This window comes from Colius striatus, chromosome 4, assembly GCF_028858725.1.
Source record: "Colius striatus isolate bColStr4 chromosome 4, bColStr4.1.hap1, whole genome shotgun sequence".
Classification (NCBI taxonomy): Eukaryota; Metazoa; Chordata; class Aves; order Coliiformes; family Coliidae; genus Colius; species Colius striatus.
In genome coordinates this window covers 73,230,951-73,243,482 of record NC_084762.1, presented here as the reverse complement: position 1 = coordinate 73,243,482, position 12,532 = coordinate 73,230,951, and the positions used below count along the sequence as shown (strand labels likewise).

The 12,532-nt window shown below is 43.6% G+C and overlaps 1 protein-coding gene across 4 annotated transcripts; it reads left to right on the top strand.

The window, feature by feature from the left end:
• Positions 1-611: 611 nt before the first annotated feature.
• TP53INP1 (tumor protein p53 inducible nuclear protein 1) lies at positions 612-12,532 on the top strand. 4 transcript variants are annotated; one of them, XM_061995654.1, is made up of 5 exons: positions 612-718; positions 3,896-4,182; positions 4,680-5,028; positions 6,672-6,705; positions 9,034-9,145. In XM_061995654.1, the coding sequence occupies exons 2-5, from the start codon at positions 4,071-4,073 to the stop codon at positions 9,049-9,051; spliced, it is 513 nt and encodes a 170-aa protein (XP_061851638.1). In that variant the 5' UTR covers positions 612-718; positions 3,896-4,070; the 3' UTR covers positions 9,052-9,145. The 4 variants fall into 4 exon arrangements, with proteins under 4 accessions (XP_061851638.1, XP_061851637.1, XP_061851634.1 ...); XM_061995653.1 differs by lacking the exon at positions 6,672-6,705 and having other exon boundaries at positions 9,034-12,532; XM_061995650.1 differs by lacking the exon at positions 6,672-6,705 and having other exon boundaries at positions 4,677-5,028; positions 9,034-12,532.

Genomic DNA, 12,532 nt, shown 5'->3' with positions numbered 1-12,532 from the left:
TGGCACAGGCTGCCCAGAGGGGTTGTGGAGTCTCCTTTCTTGGAGGTCTTCAAGACTCTCCTGGACATGTTCCTGTGTGACCTGACCTAGATGAACCTGCTTCTGCAGGGGGGTTGGACCAGATGATCTCTAAAGGTCCCTTCCAACCCCTACCATTCTATGATTCTGTGATTCTATGAACTATAACACATCCACGTTGCACACCCTGTATTTTAGAAGAAAATGCTACTATTGATTGCTACAAACCCAGTTACTCGGCGCTACTCAAACCCTGGGAAACCCTGAATTGCAAAGATACGTTGCACGTTAAGGGCTGTTTGCCTACGGACGCGGGCTGGCGTTCGGTGCAGCGTAAAGTGATTGTATTCTTACGTATGCATGCTTCGGAAGGTGGGTTTTTGGGTGGGCGGCGATGCCCACTCTGCCCAGCTTGCCCCGTTCAAGGCCGGTAACGCGGGGCGAGGCGGGGAGAGGGCGGACGAGGCCTCCGCCCCGCCCCCTGGCCCGCCTGGCCCCGCCCCCCTCCGCGTGCCCTCCCGCCCGTCACGTGCGTTAGCGACAGCCGGCGGCGGCTCCCATTGGCGGAGGGGCGGGGCCGGGGCGGGGCCAAGGCGGCCGGTCCGTCGGTCCGTCAGCTGCGCGCCGGCGGCCGTGACAACAAAGGGCTCCGCGGGGCCGAGCGGAGGCGCGGTGGTAGCAGCGGCCAGGCGTGGTGCGAGTGAGTGAGTTCGTTTCGGAGGCAGTAGGGGGGCGAGCGGGTTGCCGGTGGGTTCACGCACATGGGCGAGACGGGGGTGTCTGGGGGACTGGGCGAGGCAGTGAAAAAACAGCAGCCCGAGGTCCCGTTTTCCCCGTGTATCCATCCCGGTTTCGCTGTCCTCGGAAGACACCGCGGGCGGGAGGGTTTTGGCGTTTTCCTGGCTGGCTGTCGAGCAACCGGTGGTCCCGTCCCCACTCCCCCACCCCACGACGTCGCTGTCCCGGCCTGGCCCAACGACGGGGCTGGGCTGGGCTCCGGAGCGCCGCCGGGACGGTGCGCGGCTGCCGCGGGCTCTGCCCGCTCCCCAGCCGGTGCCGCGCGAAGCGGCTCTTCGGAGCCTCCTGGTGGTTACTCAAAGGCTGCGGGCACGGGAGAATCTGCCCTGAGCTCCAAAAAGAAATGCAGAAGTCAGTGCGGGTGGACTGTGTCTTTTTCGGTTTTTTGGGGAGGCTTGGGTTTGGTGTTTTATTTTCGCTTAGCGGGCACCCTATCTCCTCGGCTAGCACAGAAAGAAGATAAAGGGAACGCCTTTTTTCTAAATCAACAGTACAATATTGTTGATAGTACATTGGTTATCTGTAACAGCCTCTTAATCACCACTGTAGCTGAGTCAGTTGTTCCTAGTCTTTTCTTGCAGCTGATGGTTCCTAAGTACTGAAACACCTCCCTTTCAGCCACTGTCCCGTTTGCCTGTGCCAACGATGGCCCTTGATAACATACTCGATCCCCATCTGACTTGCACAGTAACATGCCCAGGTGGCTTTTTAAAAGGCACTTCAAAAGGATGTCAAAATATCAACTAGTTTCTGAGTGACTGGGATGGGATTTTTTGATCCTCCTTGGGGTGAGGGGAGGGGAAAATGGGACAAACTGCATTTGATCTATGGAAAGACATTTGTGGGTCAAAAGCTGTAGTTTGTTTATCATACATTCCCAGGAGCAGTGATCTCTTAGCTTGCTTACTAGAGTTTAATTGTTTGATGTTACTGTGGTGCCTGTGGAGCCTTTATATAGAAGTGTGAGTTCTCATCTTGCTTCACTCTCCACACAGAACAAAAAGATGGCCTCTGCCTCAAGGTAATTCCAGTTGTGATCTAAGGGAGAGGCAACAGATGCATGTGGGAGTACAGGGAAAGCCAGTGCTGATCAACAGTTATACTTTGGCTTTCTAGTTAGCTTAAAAAAAGAAAACCCCTGAACTCTCATGTTCCTAGGCTTTGTGCCAGAAGAGGGTTAGGGATGGATGTGGAAGATAACCGGAAAGCTACAGACTTCAAGCTTTCAGTTAGAGTCCATTTTCCTACCCATGGCAAGCTCTGTCTATAATTACAGCGCTCAAACCTTCTCAAGAAGATTCTTAGGTACGCTGTGGGGATTTGGCATTTCCTTAGGTAACCCACCTAAGGCTTAGCATCCTTAATGGTTAAAAGTGTTTCCTGCTAGTAACCACTGAGTATTGAACTTTACTGTGGTTAAAAGCCACTTCTGCTTGCTGTGAATGTAGAGGGTGGGAATAAATGTTTGCCCCTCTGTGTAATTCACTACTGTTGTAATTTTTTCCTTCCCCGTGAGAAGCCTTTCCATTTTTAAAATTCTATCATTCTCCTGATCATTCTTGTAGCTCTCTTAGAGAACCCAGATGTTTCATTTTTCAATTAGGGTCCTAGCAAATGGCCTTTTTTTGCTGCTGCAATTGAGCCAGTTGTTCCTAGTCTTGTATTTTCCTGCAGCTGATAGTTCCTGGCAAAGAACTAGAGTACGTTACTTCTTGAGTTACTCTGTGCCTTTTCATATTGCTTCTGAAGGCCACTTTAAATTCTAATCTCCTTTTGTGCTGCTCAAGTAAGGAGGTAGCTGCATAAATGTCCATAGGAGCAGTACCATGTGGAGCAGGTGCTTGTCTTTGCATTGAACAAGTAGGTGGTAGGGTTTGGCGTCCTGGGGTAGGATGTTTTACGAGCCCAAAATGACCCTTTAGTATGGCCTGAGAGTTATAGGGTGAAGCAAGGTATTCTGGCCTTAAATAATATTTGTTATGGATTGTATCTTCTGTTACTGCCTGGATTTGTCTAGTCTAGTGTGTCTTACTCCCCTTCTCCTTCAGAATGTAGACATCATGCCCTCTTTATATGTGTATTTTCTTCCCTATTTAATTATGAAACAGGTATTTAATATGCAATAATTCTAACATGTTGTGATAATTCAAATGTTACTATGGTGAAATTAACTTTTAGTTAAATCAGTGAGCATTTTTCACACATAGTCATTTACTTTTTCAGCACCTTTAGTGGCTTCAATTATTGGCTCATACATAAAATATTCAAAGGCTGCAAATGTGCCAGTCTGAGGTGGTTGAACATTCAGCTTCTTGGTACTAACGGTATTTTTCATCATAACTGGCAAATGTAGAGTTCAGGCTTATGGTGACTAATTGCAGGTAGATGTAAGGAAGTGTGTTGAGAAATAAACGATTTTTTATTAAGTATACAGGTTACTTTTCCGTGTTACTCAGACTTGCCATAATGCCTAGTTGAGCACTTGCTATGCAAATAATGCCACTGGTAACTGTGTAATGCACTTTGAACCTGGAGATGGGATGTGCCTTCCTGCTGTGTTAACTTATAGCCCTTGACTGTGTGTAATGGGGGAGAGAAGAAATGCGGCCTTGGGTACTGTGGGAGCCCTGACAGGAGCCTCTTGGAGAGGTGTGAGGCTGGGTCAACAGAGGAGATGCATTGTCTGGAGCAGAAAACAGATGCTTGCCCTTCACATCTCTCTCTGACCAGGAGGAAGAGAGGCAGGGACCCAAGGGAGCACCTTGGTGAGCCCAGCCACAAGGCTCCTGTATGAGAGTCCTTTCCTCCCGTACGAGAAGGTGGGAACTGACAGCTGAACAGACCTCTGCTCAGGGGAAGAGAACTGAGAGGGAGGCACTCGCTTCTGTGGAGAGACTTAGACTGTTTCAATGTGTATTTGTCTAAGAGAGCATGATGAATGCCAGTGAAGCTGCCTTTCCTCTTTGAGAAAGGTGTTCACTGATACCCCAGACTTCACTAGTGAGAGTGTCTTTAATTTGTTCCCTAGGGATGTTACTTTTTGCATTGTCATTAAGACCCTTGTCATTGTTTTTTGCAGGTTTCACATAAACTGTTTACCAGTCATGCCTTTGCATGTCCTGTACCTAAGCTGATAAACCATCTATGCACTTTAATCTCAAGTCTATGCCACTCTGCTAGTAGTACAGTGTGAGCTGTGCCTTGAACCTTGGATATCAAGACCTACCTGCCAAAGTTTTGTTCCTGCCTTAGTAATGTTCCAGAGGCTAAATAACATGTTCATGGGAGAGATTGATAGCTTGTCCAGCCAAGAGCCAGAGTTCAGTGAGAAGGAAGACGACGAGTGGATTCTGGTTGACTTTATAGGTAAGACGTCTGTCAAACATAAGCTTTGCCTTTGTTTTGCTCTGGCTCTGAACTTGTTTTACTTCCTTGTGAAGAAACCAGTAGCTTGAGAGAAACTTTATGTAAGCAAAATCAAAGTGGAGTAGTGCAGGATGTCTTCTGAACGAATGTACGAAAACGTGTTTCTAAACCTGTGGGAAAAATGATGTCAGGTTTAGAAGCCTGACACAGGCTTCAGCAGAACCAATTGTACAGATTAAGTATATTTGACTTATTGTGCAATTGTATTGCTTTACTGATAACAGTTGTTTTACGTGGCTATGGTGACTTATCAGGCAACTCCTTTTTCCCCTCCCCTTGCTTTTTAAAAACATAAAAGTTTGTCTACATGCTAATAGGGGTTTCTTTCTGTTTTTATATATCCCGTTTCTGACTATGTGCACCCTTGCTGTTTCCGACCTCCTGCAATCACCAATGTCCATGGATTCCTCCCCGCTGCTTGTGGCTGCCTGCAGCAGACACTTGCACTGACTGCTCTGTGGAGGAGGCAGACATCGATGAAGCATCAGCCACCGATGGCTCGCCCGTCTTCACTTGCTTACCCTCTCCCTTGGAACACTTGCCAGAGGCCAACGAGTCGTGCTTCATCCAGTTTGAGTCGTGCCCCATGGAGGAGAGCTGGTTTATTACCCCTCCCCCATGTTTCACTGCAGGTGGCTTAACCACTATCAAAGTGGAAACCAGTCCAATGGAGAACCTCCTCATAGAGCATCCCAGCATGTCTGTGTATGCTGTCCATAATGCTTGTCACAGCCTTAATGAGACTGCATGTGGAGATGAGGAATTTCACAGCCCAGGGAGTCCCAGGTACGTCTGGCTTCTCTTGTCAGAGAGCTCTCTTGCTGAAAATATCTGGTTTCTACTTGATCAGCTTAGACACTTAATACTGAATTTTCCAGCTTATTTCAGAGCAAGTGAATAAAGCATGAATACCACACAAAGTGGGTAGAGTGGTCAGGGCTGCCTGCCTGCTTAGAAAAATGTTACACAAGATGACTATGTCAGGAAACACTGGGGTATGCTATTTTGAATGCTACAATGAATATTTATGGAGCCTAATTATTCCTTAGCAGAGTATGCTCTGGCCCTGCTGAAACTGGTGGCAACTAACTATATAGCTAGTAAGGTAGACTTGAAAGCACTTTGCCCTTTTCATCGCTGTGCGTGTTTTTCATAACTGTTAGTCAAAACCCTTTCAGTCACCTCATGAGACAAAAAATATTATTTACCTTTCCTGAAAGGAGAATTCTTGTTTTGGTTTGGTTTTGTTTCTGAACCTAGTGATAGATTAGGACAGGATTAAATTTTTCCACAGGTGGCTTGTGGGACAAAAGCAAACTGAAATATTTGACAAAACTTACTCCCCTCAAGGCACAAACTTGTGCTGCAAACTTCTAGTTTTAGCAAGTGGTGAAGTTGTGCTTGTTGGTTTTTAGGTCCTAAAGATCTGGCCATGTGACATGATTGCAGAGGCATGTTTTATGTGCACTGCCCCTTTGGTGTTGAATGTCCTTTATATGCAGCTGTACAAGTATAGTATACACAGATGTATATAAATAGAATATTTCTTTGCCATAATGATTCAACACCTGTCCATCTGTTCACTGATTTAGAAATAACTGGGTGTTTTGTGAATCCTAGTTAATAATGAAGAGTGACTTTTTTTCCCATCTGGTGCTTACCCTAAGGAACAACTATAAACATGTCATAATATACTCAGCTTCCTTATACAGGAAAAAATGAGTGTAGTGACAGTTGCTATAGATAGATGCCCACTGGCTTTTCTGATCAACTTCTTGCTGTAAAGTTCTTAGTTCAGAGAAATAGGACACTTTGAGATGTTATGCTGCTGTATAATATTGTAGTGCTGATACCATGAATCTTAGGGTGGGGGATTTGTATAATTATTGGAGAGGGCATCAAGAGTCTAGCTTAACTTAAATTGGGGGAAGCTATGAGCACACAGCATCTTTAAAATGAGAGTCTGAAGGAATCTGCAAGAGAATTGCAGTCTGCAAGGCATGCCCTAGTGAAAGATAGCCAAGCAGTTTATCCAAAACACCAATTTACAGCAAATAATAATGTGCAAAGTCAGATAGTCACTTCTCAATGACTTGAACTTGGGATGCTGGTATAAATTCTTCTGGAGAAGAATCCTATCTTACATAGTACAGTTAAGTTGCTTTAATGTGTGCAGAAGCTGAAGATGTGATGGTCATCAGCGGGCATGTAATTAAGCTTCTTTATGCTGAGTTCTATGCTGTTGCTTCATCAGAGGATCTAGGCTCTTGCATAGGTTATTTTGGGTGGCAGAACTGGGAGGAGACTTAAGTCTAAAGCTGAGGTAGAGTACAGAACCTGGGAACATCAGTTACTCTGACAATACAGTAAGTTTCAACAGCTGTTTTGAAGTCTCTATTAGTTTAATGGTTGGCCATTTAATATTGTAGGGCCAAGAAAAGCTGCTTAAGGCACACTGGCACAGTAAGTATGACTGTTCTGGGTACAGTGCTTTTTGTTTGATCAGGCTGCTAGCAACACTGCTTCCTCTAGAGCCTTGTCTGCCAAAACAATACCAGTTTTGGGACTAACCTTTGTGCCAAATGATGTTACTTGATCAAGCCTAACTACATCTGCTTTAACAAGCCAAAATGCTAAGTGCATAAAAATTACTTGAATATTAATTGCGGTGGGGTCTGAAGCCTTTAATATATCTTGTGAGACCTGGCTCTGTAGTGCAACTAGCAGGATACTTATGCTTTCTAGCAAAATAGATGCTGGGAGCAAAACAGCAAATCTATGCAGGATGGTCTGACTCTAAAATTAGATTTTGGCAATACTGATGCAGACACATCAGCTGTGTTCTCTCAGTGCCTGGGGCTTGCTAGTGCCAGGCTACTAAAGGCAGCCACTGAGATACCAAAAGAGTCTCTGGCCTTTTAGCTATTTCAAGCCACCTCTGCTATTACAGTTTCACTTTACGATGAAAGGTAGAAGAGTGTTGGTTTGCATACCAGTGCTGGGAGAGTATTTGACAAGAGGAGGGAAAAGCTTAAATATCTTCAACTAGCAATTTTAAACCAGTTTTTCTCATTTTCTAGAGGAAATTTATTTACTACTCTTAAATTCCTTTCAAAGTAAAGGATGTTGTATATAATTCCCTGTTTGTCAGGTTGTTATTTGCCCATAACAAACCACAGCACTTTGCATTTGCAGCTGATGCCCTTTCCTAGCTAATAACAAGCAGTGAAGGCATGCTTAGGAAATATGGGTTTTAATAAGTGCAGCGTGGCTTCCTAGCTCCTATGGCTTTCCCCAGAAGGGCTCCACTTGGAGTTCCACCTCCAGCACTGTTGAACATGTTAAAGGATCACCCTATTTAGAAAACAGTAGCCTTGTATTTGCAGACACCCTAATGTAAATTAAACTGGTGTGATCTGCACAGAAAGTATTTACAAGTCACTGTGAACTGATTCGTGCTGTATTATTTACGTATTTCTTGTATTTCTTTGTATTTGAAGTGTTAGGTTTAGGACAATATCCAGTGATATTTTCCAGGGGAGAAAACAGCATGTCACACAGCTGTTCTGGAGTCTATAGGCTTCAGTCAATCATAGCAAGCTACCTAAGGAGCCAAAAGCAAGTGAATTTGGATATTTAGAAGAAAAAAGTAAAAGGGAGGGAGGAGTATTCCCTTGCTGACAGGGGGTATTTTGCTCCAGTCTGGGCTGGGAGGAGGCAGAAGAGCTCACTTGGGTGGCTGCAGGTACCTTCAGCCACCCAAGAGAAAAACTCAAGGGCATACCATGGAAACAGCAGTCCAGACTTGTGTCTACAGAGACATCATACAATAAATGCAAGTTAAGCTCTTTCAGATGAGACTTGTATTATAGTCAGGCTAGTACTGAGAAACAAAATTCCCAAAAGACCTCTTGGTCATGCCTGAGCAAGCTCCTGGTCTTGCAGACATCTTTTGTGGATGCCCCTGAGCTGACAGATAGTCATTGAGTGCTGTGTATTCAGAGAGAAGGCAAGCAACCCTGCTGCCACTGGCCTGCCACCAGCTGTGGCACTCACTCAGGGTTTGCTTTGCTTTTAAAACTACCAGGCTATTTTTAGCTTTACTTTGGAAGTTTCAGGAAACGTCAGGGCTTGTTCTGTAAAGTAGGAAAGTCCTTTTGTCAATACGTCCATCCCTGCTTGCATAGGCTGCTGGTTTGTTTTTTCACTAAGTGCATGACGGAGTAAGGGTGTGCCAAAAGTGCTGACTCTCCTCTCATAAAATCTAGAGGGCTGGTTGAGGAACAATCTTTCCAAGTTATTTCCCCTGTGTGTCACAACTAGTCTATCTTTCCCATTCTTCTGGATAAATGTTGTTTGGATTTGCTGGCTGGCAGTCCAAAACATGCTTTCATTAGTGTGCTTCTGTTTTCAGGCTGAATCACCTATGTCCAAGGTGATTTTAAACCAAACAAAGTCTTCTAAAGCTGGAACAGTGTGACACATTACCACATATTTCTGCTCTCTATTGCATCATGGGCTTAGAGAGATGGGGTAGGGAAGGAAGGATGCAATAGTGTGGGATGTCCAGAGTCCAAGGGCTATTGCATGCATTCACACAAAAATGAGTTAGCAGCACTACCCACTACACAACCAGTGGGATTTTTCTAAACCAGCTTGACTTTGCCTCAGCCCAAATCTATGTCCGTTTTGAAATGCTGGATGTTGAAATCCATGTTCTGCCCTTCATAGTTGACATATCTTTCCAATGCACCTCAGTAATGACTAGTAATCTGCTTGTTGCCTTTCTAGACTGGAGGCCCGAAGTGAAACAGGACAGCGTGTTCACTGCTACGTCGCAGGTCTTGCTACTCGTTCAACTTTTCTGGAAAAAACCAAGAGCTTTCGTCCTACCCACTGGATAAAAGAACATAATGCAAGACACTATCTCAACCGAAACAGTCTCCGTCGACAAAACCTTACCAGGGATTGCCACTCTCGGCAACTCAAGCACAACGGACTGTTTGTTCACCAGCCTTGCCAGCGTCAGTTCAATTACTGATGGCTCTTGTGGTTTTAATCTATAGTCTAATTGTTTTTAGATTGCTCTTGTTTTCATGCATAGGTAAGCGTGGTCAATCTTGAAGCCGATCGTCAGTCCCTCAAACACAATCATAACTCATGTCGCGTTCTCTTCAAGTGACACACAAACCTCCGAACGCCTTGCAGCAAGTCCTAAACGTTGGTGTTAAATATCAGTGTCTCAGAAGCCTCTCAGTGCAATAGTTTGTGTGCTGTTTTATAAACTACAATGTATAGTTGGGTTCTTAGCTGGTGGTTTAAAGACACTTGACTGAGATGGAAATCGGTCACAATTCACATTAATCCAAGCAGAGTTAGAAAACTCGAGGTTAGCCGTGTGCTTTAACGACCAGTACGTGGGAGCTCGTGTGTCTGTCTGCATTCAGCATATACAATTACTTTCTAACAAGGAGATACTATAGCTGCTGGTAGATATTACATAGCTATGCTGAACTGTTACAGGAAGGTCAGCTAACCTAAGTTGCCTAGTGCCTACTTGTGTTAGTGGAGTCTGTGTAGGTGTGTTGGGTACTTGATATGAGTGTCAGAAAAGGGTTAAGTGTTCCCCTGATGATGTTGCAGTATGATATGGCACTGGTGTTACAGATGTAGTACCTCACAGTGGAGTGGAGTGAAATGGAAGGAAAAGTGGACCTGTGGGTTAAGTGCAGATGCACAACCCGGAGAGCTGAACTGGGTTCTACTTGGTACAGTTCCGAATTCTTATACTCCCTTTCTCTAACCCTTTCTGTCTTTGAGAGATATATTTTCCCCTATTCTCTTCTATTGAATCTCTAGTCCAGTTAAAGGAAAAAGATGATGGATCAACCGTTATTTTAGTCCCAGTGGTGGCTGACTGCTCTTTAAAGAAGTCAGGCTGATGGATGGCTGTTTCTGAGCTGCTAATTGCTGTTAGATCATATCATATTTACAGATTGAGAGTAGCTCAAAATGTAGTTGGAAGAAAGGTTTTACTAGAAGCTCTTTTAATTTTCTCTCTTTATCTCAATGAAGATACAGTCTGAGTTAGTTGTGACTGGAAATGAAGGCCAGTGCGTGGCAGGGATAAGAGATTGCTAAAAAATAATCTTACAGGAAAATAGTCTTACAGAACAATACTTACAGAACTAAACAGTGATAACACGGTATATAGAAATCAAGACAGATCAGCAGTGGTTGTTCTCCTAGCCCACTGTGGGCAGAAGGACCGGATAGCAATTCTGTGGGCCAACAGGAAAGAAAAGCCATTCAAAACTAATACGTTGTTTTATTCGGAACACTGTGCAAGATGTCTTGGAAGTTGGCAGGGACTTAAAGCAACTTAAACTTCACCTGTTAACAAACAATTTATATTACACAGCAGCCGTGTGGCATGCTAAAACCTGATAGACCGATCTGGGAAGTAGATTGAATGATTAATGAGGTAAGGAAGCAGAAATCTGCACTGAAAGAAGGTGGGGGGAAATATAAGTAAGTTTATCTCCCTTTCTCTCGCTACTTAATGTGACCCCTTTGTTTCCTTGTGTGTAGTGTCTAGGGTATTAAAGCGTTAACATTGCATTCAACCACGTCTTCCAGTAGTCTTTATACAGAGGTTAGTATAAGGAGTCATGTGCAGAGTCTTTGGAATTAGGGAATTCACGATAATGTGAGTTACTTCAGACCTATGAAATATCTAAAAATTCAGCCAAATGCTTCGGTCTCACTGGAACAAAACCCCAACAATTTGGATTGACTTTGATGTAATGGTACTGCTGCACATTCTGCAGCTGAAATTGTTGTGGAACGTACTCAGTGTACAGGAAAGACCATTTATAACCTCTGTTTCACTACAGATGTGCTGCTTCACTGGGGTTAGTTAGGATTGTTGTAAAGGGATCTCAACAAATAGTTCAACTTATAAAAGCAAGAGGTGCTTTCCTGGATACGCTAGTCTCATTTTTATCATGCATTGAACTTGCATGAATGACAAAAGAAGACAAAATTGGTCACATAATGTTTCCAAAACAAAAGATTTTGTTACTGCTCTTTTCAGCAATATGTGCCCATGTCCATGTAACAGTTCTTTTGTGGTCCAAATACTCTGGTTTAGCTGCATAGAGCTGTAGTTTTACCAATTTCTCATCTGTTCACAAGTACTCTTACTTGCCTTAGATTACCTACCTTTATCACTCCAACTTTTTGCCCAGCTTAAACTTCCTTTTCCTCACTGCCAACTTTCTAGCTCAGGAAAATTCTCTGCTTTCCTGTATTTTTTCTTATATAAAGTAACTTCTTTCCTTCAGCTTTAATTTTCTTAAAGTGAAATGAAGGAAGGTGGAGTCTCCACCTCCCCGTGTTGGAAGGCGTAAGTAATCCTTTAACTGTTAAAACGGGGAGATGGAGTTGAGAGTATAAGGCTCTTGGACATTACAATGAGCCTTGGTCTGTTCTTCTCAGTGGGCAAGTAAATGCAACTTTAGACTGCTCCTAGAGTTGGGAGATACTGATCTTTTTATACTACATTACTAGATGACTTTCTGGTGATGAAAACCTATATCTTTCAGGATATAAACTATGTTGTTGCACAAAGCTGTGCTTCTCAATTTGTAATATTGGAAACCATATTATTGTGTGAGAGAGTACTGCATCAATGGCTTTTTGTTAATTTGTTCTATGTATTTATGTTGGTCTAGCCCTGTTTTGTGCCTGGAGCTATTGGGCAATTAGATTTGTTTTGGTTTTCTGTTTTAATAGTGAGCTGTGTTGCTTTTTATATGGTTTTTGAATTGTATTAAAGTGTGTGTTTTATCTTGTAAAAGCGGAGGCCTTGCACTGTCTCGTACTGATTGATATTCACAAATCTCGCTGAAAATGTATTTTCATACGTATTGGTCAATAGATTTGCATTTTAAACTGTGCCTTCTACACAGCAAACTTGAAGATTCAAAAGGGACATTTCAGTTGGGGTTAATACTGTACATCAGTCTATGCATATATGGCAGCTTCTCTCCAGAGCCACTTCTCTATTTGTAGCAGTCCTTTTGATATGGAAGAATGTCTGGCTCTTATTTTTAATAGATTAACACAAGCTGGAAAATGACAAAATACAGCACTTTGCCAAAAAGTAGCATTGCTTAACCGGTGTGTATTTACTAAAGCGATCTTCTGTATTTTGTTTTCATAGTGTGTCCTGCACACCACAGGGAGACGTGATCTTAACTCTCAATAAAAAATGGCCTATTAAAAA

Bases quoted from the DNA above. Each gene is read 5' to 3' on its own strand.
- TP53INP1 (XM_061995650.1), top strand. From the start codon at position 4,071: ATGTTCCAGAGGCTAAATAACATGTTCATGGGAGAGATTGATAGCTTG. The intron at 4,183-4,676 runs GTAAGACGTCTG...GGCTGCCTGCAG, and splicing joins GATTCTGGTTGACTTTATAG to CAGACACTTGCACTGACTGC. The intron at 5,029-9,033 runs GTACGTCTGGCT...TTGCCTTTCTAG, and splicing joins CACAGCCCAGGGAGTCCCAG to ACTGGAGGCCCGAAGTGAAA.